Source organism: Harpia harpyja, chromosome 14 (assembly GCF_026419915.1).
Source record: "Harpia harpyja isolate bHarHar1 chromosome 14, bHarHar1 primary haplotype, whole genome shotgun sequence".
Classification (NCBI taxonomy): Eukaryota; Metazoa; Chordata; class Aves; order Accipitriformes; family Accipitridae; genus Harpia; species Harpia harpyja.
Genome location: NC_068953.1, coordinates 22,512,648 through 22,537,378, shown reverse-complemented (window position 1 = coordinate 22,537,378; position 24,731 = coordinate 22,512,648). Strand labels below are relative to the sequence as shown.

At 48.7% G+C, this 24,731-nt stretch overlaps 1 protein-coding gene across 2 annotated transcripts in view; it reads left to right on the top strand.

Moving 5' to 3' along the window:
• The window catches only part of ST8SIA2 (ST8 alpha-N-acetyl-neuraminide alpha-2,8-sialyltransferase 2), a 35,628-nt gene extending 11,463 nt beyond the window's left edge, over positions 1–24,165 (top strand). For both annotated transcript variants that reach the window (XM_052808304.1, XM_052808302.1), the window contains exons 2-6: positions 5,575–5,637; positions 7,618–7,746; positions 8,278–8,535; positions 10,819–11,112; positions 21,624–24,165. In XM_052808304.1, coding sequence (XP_052664264.1) covers positions 5,575–5,637; positions 7,618–7,746; positions 8,278–8,535; positions 10,819–11,112; positions 21,624–21,909 — 1,030 coding nt within the window. In that variant the 3' untranslated portion in view covers positions 21,910–24,165. The remainder of the gene's footprint in view (positions 1–5,574; positions 5,638–7,617; positions 7,747–8,277; positions 8,536–10,818; positions 11,113–21,623) is intronic.
• The last annotated feature ends 566 nt before the right edge of the window (positions 24,166–24,731 follow it).

The window sequence follows — 24,731 nt, the reverse complement described above, 5'->3', positions numbered from 1 at the left end:
TGGCTCCTCCCAGTGTGTTATGAAATGTGATGCAAGAAGGCGAGATGAGAAACGAGCCCACGAAAGCTCCATTTCTGGATGGGGCAAGACCAGTGTTAGGGAGAGTGCACGATGTTTGTTTCAGTACGTTATTTCAAGGTTCAAAAATGCACCTCTGATCCCATCGCTTCTCAACTGGCTTTGGCTTTTGGTTCTAATTGGTTGCAGCTTGGTCTTCATGTGGGGCTAACCAGCAGTGAAGCCTTTCCTCTAAATTAGTCTCTCCTGTGATAGCAGAGCATTTTATGGATATGGGTGGGGTTCGACCTATACCCCGCAGAAACCACTTGAGTGTCCGGTGAGAAGCCCACACGGGCACTTGCCAATGAATGTGGACTTTTTCCATCTTTTCAGTGAGACCCTGATGTGCAGATGGAAAGCTAGGATATGGTCCCTGAGGAATCCTGGTTTCCAGCCTCTGGGCTCGGTTCCTGCTCACTTTGGGCTCCTGGGACACCTTTGCTTCCCCACCCTGCAAGGCAGGCTGGACAGGTTGGCCCTCAGCAGCCAATTATTTCTCTTTCATAGACAACTTGGAAATGTGGCAATATTCCCCTAAAAGCCCTGGAGTCGCGTTTGCTGCTCTGCTGGTCTCAACACAAACCCTGAATTTCAGGGAAGAGGAGGGAGGATTGAAACCTGTATCCTCATCCACATTTCACAGCACTGGCCCGAGCGAATCCCGCCCCATCTTTGAGGACTCAGGGAGCACATGGCTTAGCTTAATGACTGCACTGCTCTTAGTCAGCAGAATGAATTCACTCACTTAATAGGGCAGTCAGTGCATCCAAGCCCATCTCTAATGAGGTGGCGTGCCAGCTAGTCCCTGATGTTGCAAGGTCTGGCTTATGCCCGTGAATGCACACGGGATTATATAGCACTGTGAGCGTCAGCAGGAGCAAGTCTATCAAGCTTGGGAGGAGGGGGGCGATCTATGTGTTTGTATTTCATTTCCAGTGGCTGGGCAGTGTATGCCTTTCCCCAGAACTGTTAGTTACAGTGACTGGGTCTGTCTGGCCACGAAGCAGCATCCTGCAGAGGGTCTGTGAGCATCCCGCTCCGTGTGCCCTCGCCACCCAGCTGCCTCGGCGAGAGTCCGTGGGTTGGGAGGGCCGTGATTTTGAGAGGGTGGTCCCTGACCAGGCCTGGCATCAAGCTCTTGTGCTCTTCAGATAGAAAACAGCCATTCTGGTCTTGAGGACAACATCGGAGCAATCCTTGAAAAGCAAAGTAAATATAGGTGGCGATTTTTTTTCTTTTTTTAAGAGATACAGACTGCCTTATGGGTACAGCCTGCAGCCATTTCAGGAGACCAATGGCTGCATGTGCTTTTCAGGCCAGGGAGACCTTTTCAGATTGATTCCTTTGGTCCTCTGGGTGACGTGCCCTACCCTCTCACCCAGCAAGAGCCGTACTCGCACTCAGCAAGTAAAGAGCAGCATTTTCAAGAGGACAGGTCTGCTGTAAGCCCATAGTGCCTGCTCCTGTCCTGGCTTGTGGGACTGTCATTTTTTGGTGTTTCTGGCCAAGCCACTTCACCCCAGTGTCCCAGCTGTAAAACAAGGATCATAAAATGCACCTAACACAAAAGCAAGTTGTGAAAACTTAGTTAGTAGGTGTTAATCATCTGAACGCCTCAGATAAAAATTGTGGCACTCTGAACTCTCTTTCTGAGGAATTCAGATGGATAAATTCTGCTTAACAATCCCCTAAGGGATTATTATCTCTCTTTTATGTGGAGGATGGAGAAGAGGAGGACTTGGATTGCTCAGGGTCAGGAAGAGGCACAGGTTTTGTTCCACCAGGAATGGGCTCCACAAATGCGGCTGAATGGGTGGTTGGGTACGGCTGAAATTTCTAGCTAGTTCATGCTTCTCATGCCTGCTTCCCATGTGTATCGTCTGCCACAGATGCTGGGGGGAAGCAGGACTTGTGAGGTTGGCATTGTAAAATATCCATGGAAAACACATTTTTGAATTTGTAAGCCTGAGAATATGGATGCATAAAGCCTGCTCTTAGAGATCCACTTGCCCAAAGAGGCTGTGTGACCTACTTGCTCAGTCAAAGCAGCTTTGATTTCATGTATCCAAATTGCTCGAAGCAAGACCGAACCCTACCTAGCAACAATTAAGAGAATCATTTAATAAGTGGGAAACGATGAAAAAGGAAGCAAAAACCCTAAACAGCCCATTCATAGTGGGTGAATAGAAAAGTCTTCGCATACCTTATTTGTCAGAAATTATTCATCCAAGAAAATTTGCACCTGAACCATAAGACAATTTTTCTTTTTTATCCTCTGATATATGAATCAGTGTCACTTTACATCTGAGCACAGACTGTTTTGACCTATATAATATCTTAGATAGTGGAAATTCAGCTTGAAAATCTCAAAGCAAAAGTGAAAAAGGATGGCATAAGCTAGTAATATGGCATTAGCACACATAGATGCGACTTATCACTGGAAAACATCCCAACAGAAGTCAAAAGAAGAGCGTTTTGTAAATAATAGGATTAGGAAGCAGGTTGGTACTTTGTGGAGCTGGCTATACAATCAAACTGATAACAACTAGATTAATAAGGCAATTCAATCTAAACACGGTGTAGCACTAGAAAGCTTTTCAAAATCAATGCCTATCTGTGCAATTTTAATCGAGGTTGGTTTTTGCCTTTTAAAGCCAAGAGATGTGAAACTCCAGGTCAGCAAGGTATAATAAAATGGGCTGACTTTTTTTTAATGTGTGCCTCTTAATTAGTGCCCTCCATTTCTTAATGTTTTCGTCTTCCCGGGTGGGGGAAGTGAAACAGTACAGCGATATTGGCTTGCCTGTGTTGGTAATGAACTATGGCAGACATTGGAAAATACCATGCTTGGCTAAACTATGGGTGTTTTGAGCAGCTGGTTTTCCTGGCTGGTACCCACCGGTGGGCTGAGCTGAGCAGTATGGCTGGACATGGATTCACCCCATGGTGTCATATTCACAGCACACATTGTCTTTGACTGTACAAAGGGAGATTGTAGGGAAGATGTCCACAAGTTGCAGTGTAGAACACAAAGGGCCAAAAGGCTGATGGTTTTTGAAGCCACAGTAGCATTTTAGGATTCACAAAACCAGCTGAGACCTTCAGCCAAGTATCATGTCCCAGCTTCAGGTAATCTCCGTGGCTCAGAGAGAGAAACCAAGCCTGGTACAGGGAGCAGTGTCTTTGCCAGCATCTCAGGTGGCCACCAAGAGCATCCTGGCTGCTGCTGGCCAGCAAAGCAGTGAGCCCAGTGCCATGGAGCAAGTCATGGGAAGATGGCTAGCAGAGCCCTGCTCTCTTCTCCACTGATAAGCCACCCCCTCCATGTTCATATATGACAGCAGAACACTTCGTGCTCTGTTTGCATTACAATATTTTGAAAACGTTCGTTTTTCACAGTGTGTGAGTGGGAAAGAGTAACCCCTGAAACTGTCCTTGAGGGGTTACTCAGCAGGGGATCCAGGCAGCCAATCTCCTTCCCCACCACCTCTGCACACAATGAGTTGGGAGATGTGCCCTCAACTTGTCTTCCTCACGCCCAGCATCTCCAGCCCCGGTGCCTGCCTTAATTTCAGGAGGAGACATGCACAGGCCTGTCGCTGGCAGCATGTAAAGCTAGATTGGATAAATGCATTTGAATAATACGTTGTGATGCTTTGGATCAGTCCTGCCATAGCTGCAAAACATGGGTCAGGTGGGAGCTAACAGGTCTTCTCCACTTCCTAATTTCTTTCACAGAGATTGTGAACCAGCAGTTACTCAGGGAGCAGCCTATCTTTTTCTAAGCCCTTAATCCAGTCCCTACCTGTCTTACAGCAAGTGTGAAGGAGTGTGAATCCCATTTGGAAGGCTCCTTCAGAGGAGACGTCTCTAAAAGGATGTGTGGTTTGCACACTAATCCAGTCTGCTCCCACACCCTGCGGTGAACCCTATTAAAGCGGAGGCTTGTTAAATGCCAGTAGGATCTAGGAGTAAGCTAGTCCTGCTGTTCCCTTGATGCACCAAAAAATGAAACAGCTCACTGACTCTCAGATTTGTCAAAGGCAAGAGGAGTGTCGGAGCAGGAATCGCTCTGACTTGGCCATAGATGGTCTCCAGCAGGAGGGAGGAAAGGGACAACCTTTGTGGCATTTCCAAGGGTTTGATGTTATGCGGTGCTGAGGGCTGTGCTCAGCCTAACGAAGGGATTTACATTGCACCCTGAAAGTCTGAAAATCTTTTTTGATGGCACCAAATGTTCACACACTCTATTTCTTTTTCATTTATGTCTACTGCATTTGGGATTTTTCCAGGACTGGTAGAAATACATGCTCCTGAGATACATTTTCATTAACGTATATATTTCCAGGTAACAATATTTCTGCTGGAAGACAATTTGGTTCTCTTTATGAGTATGTTCATTTGGACATCTGTGCAATGGAAACAATAAAACAGAGCAATGAGCACATGGCAGTTAAAATGTGTCTGACTAGGAGCACAGCTCTCACTGACCATTACGAAGTGGGCAACTGGTTCTTTGTGACACCTTTGAAAATAGCAAACTAAAGCAAGAAAGGGCTCTGCAGTCACCTAGGTGCAGACCAATACTTGTATGTATTTATTTTTAAGTGAGGATTCACTGGTTGTATGAGTGGCATTGCTTTCTGAAGGGGCTTGGTCCCACCTATTCTTCATTATAGCATCATATAGGTGCTGGAAACTTTGGCTGTCCGTTCCCACAGGTCTTGCTCACACAGGTCTGGCACTTGTCCTTGTGCAGTGGTGGCAGGCCATGGGAGTGACAAGCTGTCACTTCAGGTCTCAGCTCCAGCATGCCAATGACTGTGGTGAGTTGGCCTCGTAGCTTCAGCCAGGTTACACCAGAGGTGGGCTTCAGGGCACTCATGGGTTTGGAGGGGGCTGGAATGAGGCCCTGGGTCTGGCCTGGGTCACTGGGAGCCAGGAGAAGGCTCACTGTGAGGATGAGTTCTCCACAAGTCACCCAGGAGGCTGGCGGCCCAGTCTGGATAAAATGGAGAAGTTGGGTAATCTCAACTGAAAGCCCAAGATGAAGACAGTGGTGGGAAGCCTGTCCAGATCAGTCCCCATCTGAAAAGGACAGGTAAAGCCCCTTGGTAACCTGGTGATGGAGGAGACCTTCTCTATGCACTGCTAACACCTGACTCGTAAAAAAAAGGAGAGATGTATTTAATGCAACCTGTAGGCTGCATGCTGCTTTGACGACAGAGACCAGATGTCTCTGATGGCTGGTTGGATTGCGCAGGTATTATTAATTGGGTTTGTTAGGAGCTTTTTTGCTGGAATGATTTTACAGTCGCAGTAGGGCTGCAATGACAACGGATGTGAAAAGCCCTTCACAGGCATCAGGACATCTCCCGTCTGCATGGGGTGGGATGCAAACGGCGCAGGAGTGTCTCTGTTCGGAGCCCTTCAGAGCAGGATCTCTTGACTGTTGAACAATGCTTGGCAAAGAGGAGCTGGATTTATAAATAATGCATTTCCTTTGTCTTGCAGGAGTTCTGGAGGCAGAGGTACAATCAGATCAGCTGTGAACAGCTTACATAGCAAATCTAATAGGTTTGTAAATTAGATTTTGTGTTCATTTGTTTTTGCTGTAAGGCAGCTATTAATCTGCTTCTCCTCTTCGCTGGATAGTGCTGTTCTTATTTAGCAAATATATCTGTTTCTTTTCACTTCTGCTTTGCATTTTCTTAATCGTTTCTCCCCCTCCTTCCCCCAGCTCAGTGCAATAATCATTTGCAAATAACCAAGGATCTGCAAGTTGCGGTGATTGAGAGAATGAGAAAGAGAGAGTTACTTATTGTGAAAATAAGTCAGTGACAGAGTTGCCATTTTCGTAGTTTTACTACGTGCTGTTAGAAGAGAGATCGCTGTCTTTGACATCAGAACTTCATTTGGTTTTATCGTAATGCACTTCAGTAACGTCGCTCCATTGCAGAGTCATTTCATGGCATCACAGCTTCATTCAGTGTCTCTCTGTGTTTTTTTTACAATGGTTTCATGTCAGCCCCGCATTACCAAGTGGCACGGTTGCAAAGCTTAGTGACACCACACAAGAAAGAAGGAATGATACCATTCTGTGATGAATTCATCACCCATGATCAAAACACAGAAAATGGACAAAACCAAAAAAATCGTAGTTATTCCCCAAGATTTCTTTACCCTATTTCCTTTATGATTTTTGACATCTGATAAGTAAGCTTTGCAAGACACGAGGTAATATGGCAAAATGCAAGATGCAAACAAATCCAACAGCCTCAACTGGCAGGCTCTGGAGAGGTACTGTACAAACACATACAAGGACACTGGCAGCCAGCATTTATAAACACATTTCCTTGCCTTTCTGAAATGTTATGTAGTGTGAGCCACAGTGTGTCCTCAGGAGCTCCTTCCCTGGGCTGGAGATGTGCTCCCGGGAGCTGGATGTTGTCCATGAGCCTGGGCCACCAGCTCTGCCCCATCTCTCACTCTTCTCCCTCCTTGAGGTTTACATGCTTTTTATAAATGTATTTATTTGCAAACCATTTCCCAACTGGAAAAAGCCCTTTGCACCGGAGAGGGAGACTCCCTTCAGCTGACAGCAAGTGCTTTGGCTGTGTATTTTTCAGAGCACTCTGTAGTGTGAAGGTTTTTTCAGGGCTGCAGATGCACGTGCATCTTCTTGATGAGATGCTTGGGTATTCTCTTTGGAGGGCGGCTGGCTGGAATCAAATATTCATCCTCCATTTGATGTAAATGGCACTGAACTGCTGGGGCTGATTTGCTTCTTAGAGCAGGGATTAAAAACTGGGGTCTCCCAGTGATCATGTCCAAACCGCAGCATCTGGCTGTTATCCCTCCCCCTGCTCATTTCTGGGTCTGGAGCAGGCAATACGGGTGCTGAAATCCTCATGCTCTCTTCTAACGGGGGAAAAAGTTACCAGCGAGCCAGCCTACCCCTGTTCGGTACGGGATGCTCGTAGCCCAATCTCACAAGCAGCACCCAGCAGCTCAGCTAAATTAATTTCTCCTTTAGGTGAAGTGAAGGTTGCACTTCTCTGACGAGGATTTTAACCCTCTCCAGGAGCTGAGCTGGCTCCACTTCGGGGTGTTCATGTGTGACCATGAGGCAACAGGGCAGCAACCTTGGCTGCCCACTTAGGAAATGTCTTGGTGAATTTTGAGGGCTCCCTGGGACTCTGGGGTGTCTCGTCTGCAAGTGTCTGTCTGCCAGCCTGTCTTTGCAGAGCCTGCTTGTGGTTTTGTGTGCATGCCTTTCTACAGCTAGGTGTGTAAGGTTGTGTTTTCTGCAGAGCTGTGCCTGGCTGTAAGTCTGTGTTCATATAATTGAGCAGGTATTTAAGGATTTGTGTCTGTCTGCTTGAGTGTAGCAGAATACAAACAGGCTTTCAGTTCTTGTTTAGCTAATAACTACAATTTTGCTTTTCTGATGAAGTTTGAATTCCAGCAGCCAGAGCCGAAGACAGTGATTAGAAATGCCATTGGGATGCTAACGGATCCTGTCTCTCTCCCTCTCCCTGTCTTTCTTTTCTCTAGAGCTGAGGTAGTAATAAATGACTCTTCGTCTCCAGCTGTTGTTGACAGAAGTAATGAAAGCATTAAGCACAACATTAAACCAGCCTCATCCAAATGGAGACACAACCAGACACTCTCTTTGAAGATCAGGTACTGGTAATTACCTATAGGACAAGAGACAGATTTGGTCCTCTCCAGTGCAAACTGGCAAATTGCATCTGTATATCATCTAAAGAAGTCGAGGAAGAAATAAAAGGCTTATCTCCTGCTGAGCTAGGCTTCATATCTGTAAGCGATCGCTTGGAAATGAATTCCCGGCTGAACCAGCTGGCCTTACAATGACAAAACAAGGAGCACTTGAGCGCCCGTTTTCCAGGCCAAGTGGAATTGGTGTGTGCTGGCAGCGGGTCACGGAGGGGAGAAGGAGACCCTCTTCCCGGGGTAAATGCAAGGACCCCCCACTAATGGTGGGCTGACCGTGCTAGCCTGCCCAGGAAGGGATGGGTGGAGAAGGAGCAGGCGTTAAGGTGGAGATAGCTCTTTGTAAGCTCTTTCTGGAGAGCATCAGTCAGATGGACTGGCCACAGAGCAAGAGCAGCCAGGAGGCAAGAGTTCATCTTAGGTATGACCCAAGTTATCTCTGTACCTCACCTGATGGGCTGTTTCATTCCCTGTCCTCAGGAAACAGATCTTGAAGTTCCTGGATGCAGAGAAGGACATTTCGGTGCTGAAGGGGACGCTGAAGCCGGGGGACATCATCCACTATGTCTTTGACAGGGACAGCACCATGAATGTCTCGCAGAACCTGTATGAGCTGCTGCCCCGCACCTCGCCCCTCAAGGGCAAGCAGTTCCCCACCTGCGCCATCGTGGGCAACTCGGGGGTCCTGCTCAGCAGCGGCTGCGGCCCTGAGATCGACGCGCACAGCTTCGTGATAAGGTAGGGGCCCACACCCTGCCGCACGATGGGGCTGGGGGGGGTTTGGGGAGGGTTCGGAGAGGTTGAAAGGGGCTGGAGTCCCAATCCACGTGGTGCGGCGCAGACTTGCAGCCCCGCGTGCATGCGCAGAGTTCACCGATGCGAACGTCCCGCTGCGAATGCTTCTACCAACCACCAAGCACTCCCCCACTGTCCTTGCAAATGCACCCCGTGCATTCTTACGGTGCACCGTTAACCCCCCAGGGCTCCATTAACCCTGAGCACCCCCAGGCGCAAGCACTCACTCCTCTTTTCCCACATACTTACCCTCTTGTAAATAAACCCTGTCCTGGACTCTCCCATGGACACAAGCTGGATCCTTCCCCAAGTCACTTCTCCCCTCAAGCACTGGGTGCACCACGTGGTGCCCTGGCACCACACTTCTGCATGCCCGGGTCCGACGCTCTCCTGTGACCATTCCGTCCCCAGCACCAATGTCCCCGCAGGTGCACTGCCCCTTGGACCCGCACCAGCAGATCCTGACCCCCACTGGGGCACATGCCAAATTCACCACAGAAGGTGCTTGAAGCGGAGAGGAGCGTGCCAGCCCTCCCATCCCCAACACCCGTGTACATCCGTTAGCTGAGGGGCTGTAGGAGTCTGCTGATGATTTATGTATGTGCAGATATTTGCTTTCTGGCGAGTCTATTATGAAGACAGCCCAATCCATCAGCGGCTCACAGAGGCGGTCCTCGGTGTGACGTGGGAACAAGGATAATGTCACCTCTGCCCCCCGCTCAAACCTGGCTGCTCCAGCCTGCCTGGCTGCTAGCAGCTCTGTCCTGTCCGCGGGGGACAGGACACTATCCTTCACATCCTTAAGTGTAACCAGAGTGAGCAAAAGGAAAAATTGCTTATTGCAGTTCTGCAAAGTTTAGGGAGGGGCTTTCGTGGCAGGCAGCAAAGTTGTAGGAGAAAAGCCTTTCTGGGTATAAGGATTGGGATTTTGAGCGACTTCTCTCCAGCCAGGTATGCTAGTGCAGATCTGGCATGGACATGCTCTTCCCACTGTAGGTTATCTAAGCCACCACTTGAATCTGCATCTTCCTGATGAAGGTTTGCTCCGTCCAGGCAGCCTTTTCAGCAGGGCTGGCAGTGACCAGCGATGAGCTCTGTGTCCAGGATACAGCTTCACTCTTCAGACCCAACGTTTATTTTCAGCGAATTTAATCCTGTGACGAGTGGATCAGAAGGGCCCCACGTGCCAGTAGCTGCTTTTTCTTTACACCATTCCCTTAGCTTCCCCATCTGTAAAGTAGGGAAAACAGTAGTAACGGCTGATTATCAAGGCAGATGGTTAGGATGCAATTCCTGCTCATTAAATACTGTAACTTCACTGTAAAACGCCTCAGGAGAGCATGCAGTGTACTAACATGTGGGTACCCTCTGGTTTTCACCACGCTGGGGGTGCATCTCTGCATCCCTCCATCAGCTGGTCACCTGTCCCATATACCCAGCACCACGTGCATGGCATGGCCACAGCTTAACGGCTGTGGATCCCCCCTCGAGGAGCTGTAGGAAACCACCGTATAATGAGGGTGATTTGTTGGCAGTTTATCCCAGAGCCCCTCAGCCCTTGTCCCTGGCGTGACGCAGAAGGTTGTGGCATGGGAGCTCCCAGGGGAGCGTGTGTGCCTGTATCTGCACGCGCAGCCTGAGAGGAGGCACCAACTAATACTACAGAAAGAGACGTTTTTTGAAGGTCACAGCCTCCAGACAGCCAAACCCTGTGGAGACCATCTCCTGGCATCCACTGCCCACTGGTATCATTATCACTGCCAGTGCCACCAGGTCTGCTGTTAGCAGAGACTTATTGGGAAGGGAAAAGGGACTTGGGATAATATTACCCCAACAGGGCTATAATTAATAGGTGATTGCTTTCCTTGCGTGGGAAAGGCCGTTTCATTTCAAATCTGCCATGGCAGCAAAGACGGGAGGTTTGTTGCTATGTGTTATTTTTGAACCACACCAGAAGAGATACCGATCCGTACAAACCCACCCACCAGACACCAGTTATTTCTGTTATTAACATTGCCCCAGAGGAATATGCACACACATGACGGCGTGTCAGAGCCTCTCTAATTTATTGCAGAGACTCATTCTCACTCCTCCTCCTCCCCAAAACGAGGGTGAATGGGCACATCTGTCACTGCCCATGTTGACTTCTGGCATCAAACACCCCTTGTGTTTGTCACTGCCCTCTCACGTCCATTGTAAAAGGCTGTTTGGTGTTTCCCCTCGCAGGTGCAATCTGGCCCCTGTCCAGGAGTACTCGCAGGACGTGGGCATGAAGACGGACCTGGTGACCATGAACCCCTCGGTCATCCAACGGGCCTTCGAGGACCTGGTGAACGAGACTTGGAGGGAGAAGCTGCTGCAACGCCTCCACAGCCTCAATGGCAGCATCCTCTGGATCCCAGCGTTCATGGCCAAGGGGGGCAAGGAACGAGTGGAGTGGGTGAATGAGCTCATCCTGAAGCATCACATCAACGTCAGGACTGCCTACCCCTCGCTGCGCCTGCTGCATGCTGTCCGAGGGTGAGAGCGTTTCTGGTGTGCTCAGAGCCAGGATTTTGTGAGCCTCCTGAGCTGGGGAGCGATCGATGGGTTTGTGCCAGAGGCAAACAGCATGAGCTGTTTCTTTCTGCAGACCGTGAGGAGGACTCCACAGGCAGTGGCTGGTCCCTAGATGAGAACTGGAGACCACCTCACAAGCAGGGGCTCCCTGCTCTGCACTTTGAGTGTGAGGTCTTTTAGCCATGCAATATAGTGAGCCTAAGTCTTCTAATGCTTTTGTGGCTGTAAGCCTGGGTGTCACCATGATAACTCCCCAACCTACGGTTAGGGCTTTCCTTGGAGAAGTGTGTGTGTGCTGAGCTAGTGATGAGGTTTGTCACCTTGTGCTTGAGTGACACATGCAAGTCTCACACAGCTTCTCAGGTCAGGGAGCTCATGGCAGCCTGGACGGGCTCGGCGGTGGCAGAGGCCCAAGGGCTGTTCCTGAGTAGCCTTTACACTCCTGCAGTGGTGACAATTGCACTGCTCATCTTAAATGACCAGCCAAGGCAGGGAGGGGACTGACATAGTCTGGTCCTGCTGGGTGAGATTTCCATGTAAATGGCTTGGGGATGGGGTAGGCTCTTGCTTTCTTGCTTTGTTTCTCTAGAGAGAGTTCATTAGGCACTCAGGGAGTCTAGGCAGGTGGTGGATTATGCTGGAGATGGCTTAGTGGCAGTAGTTGTCCTCCCTGATCCTGACTAGACCCTGTCGATCTCCCAGGATGGGATTTCACTCATGTAGCTGGTACTCCCACCTCTGAGCCTCAGCATTAATGTTTCTTGATTGCTTTGAGTACTTCTTTGCCTGCACACCTCTGAGCCTGAGCTCTTCTGGTCAGTTGGTCCATGCTGGGTGTTGCTCTGTCCCAGCTCACGTTGCATGTCAGTGCAGGGGGTGGGCACAGGACAGTTTTGGGGGTCATTTCCCACAGGAGCAAGCCTAAGGGGGAGCTCCAGGGAGAGGGCTGTGAAGGGCAGCTCTGCAGGCAGCCTGGGCGGGCTGGGAGGAGTGGAGGCTCTGGTGCTGTGGTGCATCCCAGGCAGCAACAGTGGGTGAGAAGAACCATGTCTGCCCCAAGTGCCTGTGTTTGAGACTTCCCTGGGCCAGAGAGGCATCTTACAGAAAACACTGGCTTTGAGGTAAAGAAAGGGAAGGAAATGATACCACAACTCACAGAAAGGGAGGAGATGAAGAAAAAAAAAAAAACCACAACCCAAATTCTGAGCTATTTCTAGCTGTAATTGACTTACTTTCGTCTGTCAAAATAGAATTAAGCTCCTGTAATAAGCCCTTTAAATCAACAGGCTGCTAATCCTGTGCTGGCAACCATTCCCAGTGCCAGAAACTTCCTGTAGGAAGCTTTGCAGAGGAATTGGCAAGGGCTGGGCATCACTTTCCCACAGGAGAGGAGGAGGATGCCTTGATAAGCTCTGCTGCTGAGCTTATCTTCTAACTCACGGCACCTTCCTGGCCCTCCTGTGCTGCAGCCCTGCAGTCCAGCTGGTTGGTCCTTGGCACTCTGGTTGTCCATGTGTATCTCCCACAGAGCAGTGTTGGAGCCACCACCCATGGCTGGCAGGTGCTGCCTGGCTGGAGGGGATGCAGGGATTTTGGGACAAGCCCAGGGGTTCAACGCTGTCTCTCGGTGCAGGGATTGAGGCACCACTCTCCCCCGTGGCTTATAATAGTGTCTTCTTTTTGCATGTGTTAGTGTTCCCGTGGGTTTTAATGGGGTCCCATGCAAGGAACATGGGTTCAAGCTTCTGAAAACCTACAGGGGCTCAGAGGGATGTAACCAGTCAGACCAGCAAGAGAGTGAAGTGGCCACTGTTGGTGTCTGGGATGGATATGGTACCAGCACATGGTCAGACACTGGCTGATGCTGATGATGACAGGCTGTAAGTACCCAGTCTGAGCTACAGCCAAGACCTCGATCCCGTCCTTTGGGTTGGTCACTGTGCTGTGGGGCAACGGAGAAAGGTGGGTCATGGCTGCACAGAGGCAGCGCTAATTCAATTAGAACCACAGAAGCCAGTGCTAATCCTCGTCAGGGCTTGCCCTCTAAGCCGGGGGAGCTGCTGCCTGACCTGCCCTCTTGCTCTCACACTTAACAGCAGGAAAACAAGGATGCCTACTAATTAACAATTAATACAATTAAAACTGCAGCCCCCTCAGAAAGCCAGAACTGATGGGAGCACTTCAACGGCTACCCAGTGTGTTGTGGCCTGGCCAAGGACCTGTGCAGAGGGAGCACCCAGGGCCAGGGGGCAAAGGGCTGTGCGGTTCTGGGGGAAGGCTAGAGTCAATGTTAACCCTTTCCTTGGTGCAGCCTCCTCAGGTTTGGACTTGGATGGATTGAAGAGTGATTCAGGCAGTATTGAATGAACTGGCCACAGCTGAGGGAGGGGAGTTATGCTGAGGCTCTTGGTGCTATATAGGAAGTCTCTCAGGTATCTATAGGGTTGTCTTGATCATCTGCTCAGGGTAATTGATATGATGTAGTTTGGGATGAAGAAGGAGTCTTTCCTCAGGTCAAACTGACCAGAATCACTAGAATTTTACTTATTCATCTTCTGTGATACTGTCTAATTCTTATGATCATCCCATATTTTTGCTTATGAGCTCCTTGCTGTTACAGGGATATGGTCTCCAATGACTTCCTCTGTCTCTCCAGCTCTCCCTGCGGAACATGCCAGTTCGTAGCATTACACTTTTCTTTGACAGATCTGAGATTTGTGAAATGAATACGTTTTGTGGCATATAGCATGCAGCAGAGAATCGATAATCCACAAAGCCCCACAGAACATCCCTCAGTGCTGCAGTGGGCTGCAGCTGCAGAGATGTCCCATCTTCTCCTTTGCTGGATAAAGCCACCCTTTATAATCTATCCTAAGTTGATTTGGAAATCACAAAGAAATGGGAGAAGTCTTTCAGCCAAGACACTCTTTTATATATATGTTTTTTTTCAAGGAATAGCGCTTTCTACAAAGGCTAACATCTCAGCCAACTTCAATTTGGCTACAAAAGCTTTGGTTTTTCTCTTCCTTCACTACCAGCAAAATGCATTTGTGAGTTCTTGACTCCTCCTTGAACCACAGTATTTATTGTCCTGCTCTGCTGTACCCCAGACCAGAATGCATTTCAGTGGCAATTGAGCATTTTTTCCTATAATTTTCAGTGCATTTGGGGTATTTGTAGAGTGTGTGTTGCTGAGATAAGTAAAAAGCATTTGATTTTGTTGTCCTTAACAGCATCATTTGAGACATCACCTTCCTAGCTGTGAGGGTGCCTTAAATGTTTGCTGATAGCTTTTGGTGTCGATGATTCTGGATAATCTGTGCAGTAGGACAGAGGCTCTTCTTACACAGTTAAACTCACCATCTTCACACCAGGAGGGGAGAGAGCCATCAGCATTTCCATGGAGAAGCTCAGAAGGAAGCCGAGTCACTACCTAAGGCTGAGGAGGAAAGCTGTGCCGTGGCAGGGAGCCAGCTTGCGGGGACGGGGACAGTGCCATGCGTTTCAGGGTTGCGTGACTCACTTCGGAGCGATTCTATAAAATGTCTCCTGAGCAATTCATCTGGCGAGCGCAGTGCTCGTCTCCTGCCTGGGAAGCAAGCAAGCCCCTTATAAGTCATCTGTCAGTGTCTCCAAAAAGCCTTGTAATTCCTATTGCCAAGCAGCTTTTGTTAGAGAAATAACACGAAATGCAGGAAGCGGGAAAATAATTGTGTCTGGAGGTTTGACTATCACTCCTTGCAGAGAATTCATGGACATGTTTCAGTTTGCCTTGTCTAATCTAGTCTAGCATTTCTCACTGTGTCCATCACGAGGGTCTCTTGGCAGTAACCAATTCTAATCCCATAAGATTTTGTTAATAGCTTCTTGAAAGAAAAAAAAATAAAAAATCAATATATCTTCCAGCTCCTTGGCTAGGTCTCCCATTAGGTTTAACATTCAAATAGTTGTGACAGTTTACATGCGCTCTTCACGACAGTGATCACCTTGCTGAGGGTCCATAGCTTGCGTAGTGCATCTCTGCCACGTATCCTCAGAAGCGCGGCCTGGTGGGGCATAAGGTGGATTCATCTTTGCCTCAGATGTCTCTCTGGGTCCTCACACCCAGACAACATCTAAGCCTTTGCTGATTTTTCAGGGCAATGCTGCTCAGCTGCTGCCTTTCCCATCCGTAAGCCATGGTGGAAACCCTCCCCTGGTCCCTCCTTGCCTTCTGTCCTGATTATGCAAACCTCATGAAGTTCAAGAAGGGCAAGTGCAAGGTCCTGCACATGGGTCGGGGCAATCCCAAGCACAAATACAGGCTGGGCAGAGAATGGATTGAGAGCAGCCCTGAGGAGAAGGACTTGAGGTTATTGGTTGACGAGAAGCTCAACATGACCCAGCAATGTGTGCTCGCAGCCCAGAAAGCCAGTCGCGTTCTGGGCTGCATCAAAAGAAGTGTGGCCAGCAGGTCGAGGGAGGCGATTGTCCCCCTCTACTCCGCTCTCATAAGACCCCACCTGAAGTACTGTGTTCAGCTCTGGGGCCCCCAACATAAGAAGTATATGGACCTGTTGGAGCGAGTCCAGAGGAGGGTCGTGAAGATGATCAGAGGGCTGGAGCACCTCTCCTATGAGGAAGGGCTGAGAGCACTGGGGTTGTTCAGCCTGGAGAAGAGAAGGCTCCAGCGAGACCTTATAGCAGCCTGCCAGTACCTAAAGGGGGCTTGCAGGAAAGCCAGTGAGGGACTTTTTACAAGGGCATGTAGTGACAGGACAAGGGGTAATGGCTTTAAACTGAAAGAGGGTAGATTTAGATTAGATGTAAGGAAGAAATTCTTCACTATGAAGGTGGTGAGGCAGTGGAACAGGTTGCCCAGAGAAGTTGTGGATGCCCCATCCTTGGAAGTGTTCAAGGTCAGGCTGGATGAGGCTTTGAGCAACCTGGTCTAGTGGAAGATGTCCCTGCCAATGGCAGGGGGGTTGGAACTAGGTGATCTTTAAGGTCCCTTCCAACCCCAAACCATTCTATGATTCTATGCCACCTCCTTTCCAACAGCCTTTGCCTTGTTTATAGCCATACAGGACACATGTGTGCAGATATTCTCCTAGCCTGTTGCTTTGATTGCATCACCCTGCTCTTTTGCATCCCTCCACAGGCTCCCCTTTTCTCTAACACATCAAACCTAAGCTGCTGCTTTTCCTTTTCACAGCCCTCCCAGCTCATCTTTTCTCGCTCTGTCTCGAGATCAGTTCTGCTGTCGATTAGCCAGCATCACCCACATGTGGGTTTTCTAAACCAGCTACTTTATGCTTCCTCCCTTATAGTACTTCATGCTTACAGGGGCTTCTCTGAAATATCTGCCCTGAGGATTCATGCCTTAAAGCCCTTCCTCTCTGGTCCCACAGATGGTTTAAGGACAGTGGTCCTGTGCTCAGGTGAGGGAACAAAATGACCAAAGGCTGTAGGGGGAGAAAATAGCCATTCAAAAGTGTGTGACTGGGGTAGGATGTGAGGGACTATGACTGCCCCGTAAAGTCACGTATAGGTTACATCAGTGGATATCCCACAAATAAATCCTTGTGTGAGCTATTATTCTCGTCCCTTCTGCACTTGAGGCACATTGAACCTGAGCTGTGGTGTGTCTGCACTGAGACCCCAAGACAGTTAATTTGTTCTGGTTAATTGGGAAGAAGATTTAGTCTTTTCTTTGTCAAAAGAAGGTGAGGGACATAGGAAGGAAAGGGGAAAGAAATAGGGTAATTCTCTTCCCAGTTACTTTCCTCTTCTTCTGTCTGTTTGGAAATGCTTTAACTTGTGGGTGTTGAGTACCGTGTGTGTTTGAAGGGCATCGCAGAGCTCAAGACCTGGAGAAGAGAGTTATTTATGTGTGACTCAGCGTTGATTTGCTTGCACCAAGTCACCAAAACCAGACTGAAGCCACACGGTACAGATCCAGTCTGGATATAGAGGCTTGACTTGGTGTTTGGGCTTTGCCCAGCCTGGGGATAAACCCAACTCTGATTCAAGATCCAGCTTTTGGAGTCAGCATTAGCATGAATCTGGATGGGAACCTGCCCATTCCTACCCGTCCAGCACAGATCTCATCACTGTATGTGCCTCTCAGCTATTTTGGTGGAGGTGACAGGAGACTGGATACGTGGACAGAAAAGGGCTGGCAGAAGCTGCGTGGAGGATAGTGGTTGCTTCCTGGGCTCCAGCACTTCATCTCCATCCACCCAGCAGCTGAGATACATGCTGTGCCCTGTCCTCGCCCGCACCAATGTGTCGGGGCACTCACTCTGATTATCTGTAGCTGGTTTTTCATGAGTATTAATGGGAGCAGGATGTGTGTGGCAGACTTATAATATGCTTCTGACTGTCAAGGACTAGCACCTCCACAACAGCTTGTGTTTGTATCACACTTTTGTGAAGAAGCTGTTTTAAAAGGGTCTGAAATTGCATTATTTTAGTTAATTCTGATTTGTATCACTAAATAATGCAGCTGATACTGCTGACACTTGATTTCTTCATTGACCTGAGTTTTTTATTCATTTCATCAGGGCAATGGATTTTCTGTTCATTTTATCCTGCAGGTTAACCCTTACCTGGGGTTACAAGTTACTTCAGGGTTTTCTCAGACATATCAGGAGGTGATGGGTAAGCACTGAACAGGACCCTGCCCTCACTAGCAGTCCTCAAACACTGCCTGCAGGGAGGAGTTTTGCACCCAGTGTTTCAGCCCAAATCAAGGCCAGGCTGTGCTCCCTGAATTCAGTGATGCTGGGGGGGGGATGAATACTGTCAGTGCGGTGGGGTGCGTGCTCCAGATGTGGGATGTGGAGGCTGCCACCTTCCCTCGGGGGGCAGCTGCAGCTTCCTAGGGGCAGTTTCAGAGCATTTTGTCTCCTGAAGGATTCTCACTGGGCTGTAAGCTCCAAATACAGCAGTCGCTTCCCCTGTGGCTGTAGTGCAGCCCCCTCGCAGGAGGCACACACGGATGGTCAGGCAGCCAGCAGCAGTGCTATGCAGTTCTGCTTAGGACACTTCTTAAGTTTGTTGGAAACCTTTTAGAAAATTGATGTTGCTGAGGAGCAACGAGAACCACCTAGCAGCTAGGACGAGACTCTCTGAGCTGCTCTTCTTGAAGCCTCTGTCCTTGGCTACCATCAAGTATTAGTTCAGATAGGTGCTAGGGCTTGTGTCTGGGCTGCCTTCTTAGAAAAGATGGCCTTCAAGATCTGATGACATTTTCCATCTGTCACTATCATGATCCGAAACAAGAGCTGTCTCAGACAATTTTTGCCTGACAGCATCACAGTTCCTGTTCATAGCTGCATCCTGCGCAGGCACCAGCCTCTATCTGTAGCTGCTTCCACCCCTGAGGGTTTATTTACAGAAACGACACAGTGCCAGCTTTTGAAGGAGGTCCACGCTGTGAGAACAGCTCTGAAAAAGAAGGTATTGGGTTTCAGGACTGCTCGTTGCTCTTCTCTTTTAATTGCTGTCTCTTTCCATAAAATGATGCAGTTAATAGTTATGGTGATTGGTGTAGCCAATTTGAAAAATAATTACTGCCTGCTTCAAGATTATCTTTCCTCCTAATTAAAATCCCGGACCTCACATATTAAAGGTGCGCTGTTGACACAGCATCCCATGTGCGCCTAGACAACCTCATTTGGATTTACAGAATTAATTAGGTTTTATTTCCATCCCCAGCTGTTCTCTCCTGCACCAGGAATGTGGCCACTGTCTCAGTTGGCCAGTGGTAGGAGAGGTAAGAGGGAGATCTTCCTGCATAGCTCCCACACCCCCATCACAAACCAGTCATTAAAAAGTATTCCCCAGACCTCACCAGAGGATTTCCCACCTTCACTGTCCAGGAAACAAACTGCAAGCACTGTGGCATGGCCTGTGTTATGGTTTGGGCATTATATATTATGTATGTCACCTGTGTGGGTGGGCTGGGACAGCCTGAAGTCCATCACCCCCTCCCAAAGCTGCAGCCAGCAATGAGAATTTATGATGCTGTAGGAGCCAGATTTGTCATCCTTCTTGTTTTCACAATACCATACCTGCAATAGAGGGAAATACAGAAAAAAGAGCCTGTTTTTTAATTTTTATTATAAGAAACTGAATTGTCATTGTTCCCTACCCTGATATTACTGAGTGAGTGCTCACTAGCTGCGTGTGCTGAGGTGGATACGCTGGGCTGGTTTTGGTAGGGCTGCTTTTGGGTAGTGGTTGCGCACGCTTGTTGGTCTTGGTAAGGCTGTTTGTGCGTGCTGGGTTGCAGAGGACAGCATGCTTCTTCTGTAGGTCATTTCTGTCATTAATACGCTTGAAACATTGGTGGTCACTGGTGGTAACCATGTGCAAGGGTCACTTCATCATGCTGTCAAGGTCATTGTATGTTCATAGAGTTTTTACAGCCTCGCGACAAAACCCAAAAGTTAATCTTTTGGGCAGCTGTAAGGTCACCAGCATCTTTCTGTGCTCCAGCTGGTAAATTGATAAAAGGAGAGTTTTAAGGCTAAAGCAGCTTGCAGGACAAACCCAGAGAGTTGTCTTCCCCCAACGCCAGCCGGTTAATGTGGCTTGGCAGTTTTTCCCAGGTAGTTTCCCTGCTGCATGAGGATACCCTAATTCACAGTGTTAAATGGTTGTGATAATCTCCCATTTCTCTCCGCTCTCCAGGGGTCTAATGTGCTTACCAGTAAACTCATCAAGGAAGCTGTTTTATGGCTACCTGTGGGAGATGATTGCCTTGGCACCCCAGCGAGCATTGCTGTGTCCCCATAGCACAACCCATATGGCTGGGCAATCCCAGAAAATGCTGATGCCAGTGCCTCTGAGATACTCGTTCTCACCAGTTTTCCCCCAGTTTCTTGTTCCTTTCTCATGCTGGATGCCAAGGAGATGAGTCAGGCAAGGAGGACTTCCCCAAAACATCGTACTTGTCTTTTGCTAAAGCTACAGGTGCTTGGACACCCCTGGGGTGTGGGACCCCAGTAAACCCCGCTGTGCCCTTCCTGCACGTGCTGAGGCAGTCACTCTGCTTCCAGAATTTGATTCACCAGAAAAGTCAATTTTTCTCTTATCTGGCTGAGAACAAGCAAGTACGTTTTGTGCCTTGGTTGCTAAATTTTAATGGCTTTCGTGAAAAGCTAATTTGCAGGATTAAGGCTCAGCTTTCCCAAGGGTTCCCGCTGTCTGAGTGCCGCACCCTCGGGAGCCCGGCGGAAAGTGCGAATGAGGAGCAAGACACTTCCGTGGCTCCGCATGCGACAGCGGGACCCAGCTCAGGATCCCAAACCTCTGGGTGAGGACACAGAAATGCCACGTGCTTTGGTCTGCTTCCTCATGCTTTTTATCCAAAGCGCTGCCAGTCACTCACCTGAACTGAGGCCCTTTGAAATATCTATTAAAAATAATCCAAGGGCTTGAACGGGCTGTGACATGGTGGGATGCGCTGCCTGCACCATCCCTGCCTGCTGTGGGGCAGCGGTGGCATCCGATGTGCTGGGGGAGGAGGGAGTGCACCCGGGGGGGTACATCTTCTACCTCCCTTAAACTTTTTGCTTTCTGATTTTGCTCCTCTGACAGTGTTTTTCTGCTGAGCAAACCAGATAAGTTGCCTGTGCAATAAAATCTGGGCGCTGGAAACATCTTCTTACAGGATGTTGATGCTGCAATAACTTTTATCAGCAGCCCAAAATACAACCGCTGATACCGTTTCTGCTTGTGCATCACTACAGGGTGCCTCCTTCCCCTGTTCTTATTGCCATCCCTCATAAAAAATAACGTACTTTTCAGCAGCGAGCACAGCTGACCTCCGTATCGCGTATTATGTATTGCAATATGCCATATTATGTATCTCATGGACTGATGTTGCAGAGTGTGGTGATGTATTTTGGTCCAGGATCACAGTAGCAATCGCTGAGTGTAATGGGAACACAGTGTGTTTTAGCTCTTTCAGCCTGGTGACCCTTTATTCCAAGACAAACGTTTTACAGCCCTGTTTTGTTTACCGTCAGAGTAAAAATCTTCATTCATCAATGAAAATCATCAGCTTGTGTGTGCGAGAGTGTGTCTGCTTCAAGGGGTTGCTGGAGTCTACTTGACATGTGGATGGTTTGGTCTGTGGTATTGATCTCCTAGGTTGATTGGAAGATAATTGTAGGCTGAAGTACTGAAGGCCACCATTGCAAGCAATTTGTTTTTCATAAAGGATTGCCGAGGCATGAGATGCTTCAATGCCATAGCAACAAGTGTGATGTAACCGCCAGACAGAGAGCAGGAGGATGCTTATTCATGAAGCAATCCCTAGAGAGGCTTTTTCTTGGCATGGAGAACTCTTCTGCTAGTCAGAAACCTCTCAGTTTGAATTACCAATATATCTCAGTCAGAGGCTGGAGAGAGAAAATGTGCAAGACACGAGCTTGGTGTGTGGCGGGAATAACACGCTTCCCTCTACTCTCCCTTTGCAGGTACTGGCTAACAAACAAGGTGCACATCAAGCGACCCACCACAGGCCTCCTCATGTACACCTTAGCCACTCGATTCTGCAACCAGATCTATCTCTACGGCTTCTGGCCCTTTCCCCTGGACCAGAACCAGAATCCGGTCAAGTACCACTACTACGACAGCCTGAAGTATGGCTACACCTCGCAGGCCAGCCCGCACACCATGCCCTTGGAGTTCAAAGCCTTAAAGACGCTGCACCAGCAGGGAGCCTTGAAGCTGACAGTGGGGGAGTGCGATGGGGCGACGTAGGGTGGTCCCCGGCCACGTTCCTGCACAGCCACAGGAGGAAGGGGAGGGGGCGGAAAGGACGAGTGGTGCCTGGTGGGGTTGGTTATCTTTGTTAATGCGCAGAACAGCGACACAAATATATATACGTGGTACCTATATATATTGACCTGAGTATTATAACTGTTTGGTGTTCACCAAGGAAGGGGCAGGAGAGATGCGGGAGCATCTGGCATGACTGGCCTGAGCAAGACCCCCTGCCGTGGGCTTGCTGGGCTCGGAAGGGCGTTCGACCTACGTCCAAAAGGTGTGAAGGTGGCCTTGGTTTTTGAGGGTATGTTAGGTGATGGGTAAACGTTAAGCCGTTTGTCGTGACTGGTCCGAGGTTGGTAGTTAGTTTGTTTGGCCAAGGACGCCGGCGCTGGCACTCTGCAGCGAGGCACGTTCTTGGCCCCGTGCTCGTGGCGGGGAGGGGAAGGGGCAGGGAGCGGGGTGGGCAGGGAAGGTTTGTTGGCGGCTCTCACGGCCGAGGGACTGCCTGCAGCACCGAGCAGGACCCAGCTCCTGCCCACCAGGGACTGGTGCCCGGCAGAGTCACGCACAGATCCATCCGAAACACGGACCACCGGGCTGAGCGCAGCCTTTGGAGAGGCAAGGGGGAAGCCTCCTGGGCTGCGGCTTGATCTCCAGGAGGTGGTGGGACATTGTGCTAAGCTGATCCCAGTGACATTTGCTCGGAGAGGAGATGTGAGGGCCTCCAGAGAACGGGCGCTTCAGCATTGAGCCGGGTGGACGGCGAGGAGAACGCTGAGCATGTATTTTCTCTTCCTTTCCTAAGGAGCAATTTAGAAAAGAGCAAAGATGCTGGAACGTGGCAGGAAGGAGGTTTGCTGCCACAAACCGGCACCATTAGTATTAAGTGTCTTACTGTGCCACAGTCGAAGACACTCAACATCTGTCAGGGCTCGTGAAAACCATAAGTACATCTAGCTCTTAATTCCCAAATGCTACCTGCTAAGCAGCCTGCCTTCTCTCCCCCTCCAAAAATAACCGCTGAAATATTGGTGATAGGCCTGAGACCCAGCCAAGCAGAAATACCGCAGGACTTCAAGGGACTTTGTCAAGTCTAAATAGTTTATTTTCACTTTGTCCACAAAGAACCAGCATACAGTGCTGTATTCCTGAAGTCCTTCTCGGTCCTTTCTTTCAAGCTCCAATTAGCTCTTACTCTGAAGAGTTAAATAGGATGTCAGATGGATCTTGATGGGATGCTTGCCTAGTGATGAATGTCAAAGAAATAATCTTTTCCCTTTTTTTTTTTTTCCAGAGAGAACCCAAAATATAAAGAAGTTTTTATAACCACATTTGCTTTTCTCTAAGTTTTGGGTTTTTTGAGGGAAGCATCTAGATTGATCTGATTAGCCTGTTTAATTTTCTGCTTCTGTAGTCTACTCTATTTGTCTCCTAATTAGCCAGAATGCAGGTGAGTCCAGGGTTCAGTGAGTGCAGTTTGGGTTTAATTTGTGGGACAGTAAATAACACTATACATGCAAGCCTCGGACATGCACTGCAATGCTTTCATGGCTGGGTTTCATCACCTTTGTGCCTCCTCCTACTGCTGTGTTTTTTAAGTTAAAAAGTGTACGGTTTGGGACTGAAATACTTGAGATTGTCTCTTTAAAAGCTGAGTGCTTCAAGTGGTAAAAGGAAGAGCTCACTTTCATGTTTTGGGACATAGAAGCTACTGTACCCATAGGAGCCTCCAGCCTGCTAATTAGTGTCAGTTGAAGATGCCTAAGATTAAGGTATAAGCAACATTACAGTGGATAAATGTAGGCTAATCTGCCACCAAGGGGATGTTTCTTTCCAACTCCAGAAAATTATTTCTTTTATGTATTTTTTAAAACCTGGCTTTTTTTTTTTTTTTTTTTTTTTTACTTGAGTTTAGTTGCACGATAAAGCTAAACCTGGCTGTGAACCTCAGCTTAAACTGTTGGGGTTTCCTGAGATAGGAGGAGACAGAGAGTAAAACTGCAAGATGGAAGTAGTCTGCAATCCTGAGGAGCTTCCCATGATTCAGGAGTGGTTGTTAAAGCTGGCTAATTCCCTGGTTTGTCCCCGGCACGGAGGAGGGACAGAGTAGGGATGAAGCCGCAGGGACTGCTAAAGCCAACTGTTGTATTGAGGGGCCTGGGCCACGGTACTGATTGCTGTTAGCAAACCTTCTTTTTAAATAAAAATACAAGAAATGAAATAAATGTGTGGGGGGGTTATTTTTATTTTGTATTTATTTTCATTGACTAGAAGGACAAGAAGGGGGGCCAAGACCATGAAATGCCATGCAATTAAATGGGGACACCCTGTGACCTTCTTTGCCAGTGAAGGAGAGGGGAAGGCTGGGCTTATTTGCCCATATGGGGTGGATGTCAGTGCTCTGCTAGGGGACATCTGAAGCCACCAGGATGTCCTCACTGTGCCCAGAGAGATAATTGAGCTGAATCTAACAGCAGCGCAATGGGGGGGGCCTGGGGGGGGGGCTGAAAAGGGGGTGGGAGAAGGGATTTCGGGTGCCCTTGAAGCAGCTTCTGGATCAAAGCACAGGCAATTTATAGGCAAGTTATTCAGGGGGATGAAATTGCTGGTGATGTTTCTATTCCCAGAATGGGTCCTGCTCACCCCTGTTTTAAAAATACATTAAACCAAGAGCGAGACCCTGAAGCTACTGAAATCAATGGCTGAGCTCCCATTTCACCTCGCTGCCATGTGGGTTGGTCCCTGCTGAGTTTATTTGCACAAAAACATCTAGAAATTTCCCCTTGCTTTAGTGGGCTGTGTCAAGTCCTCCA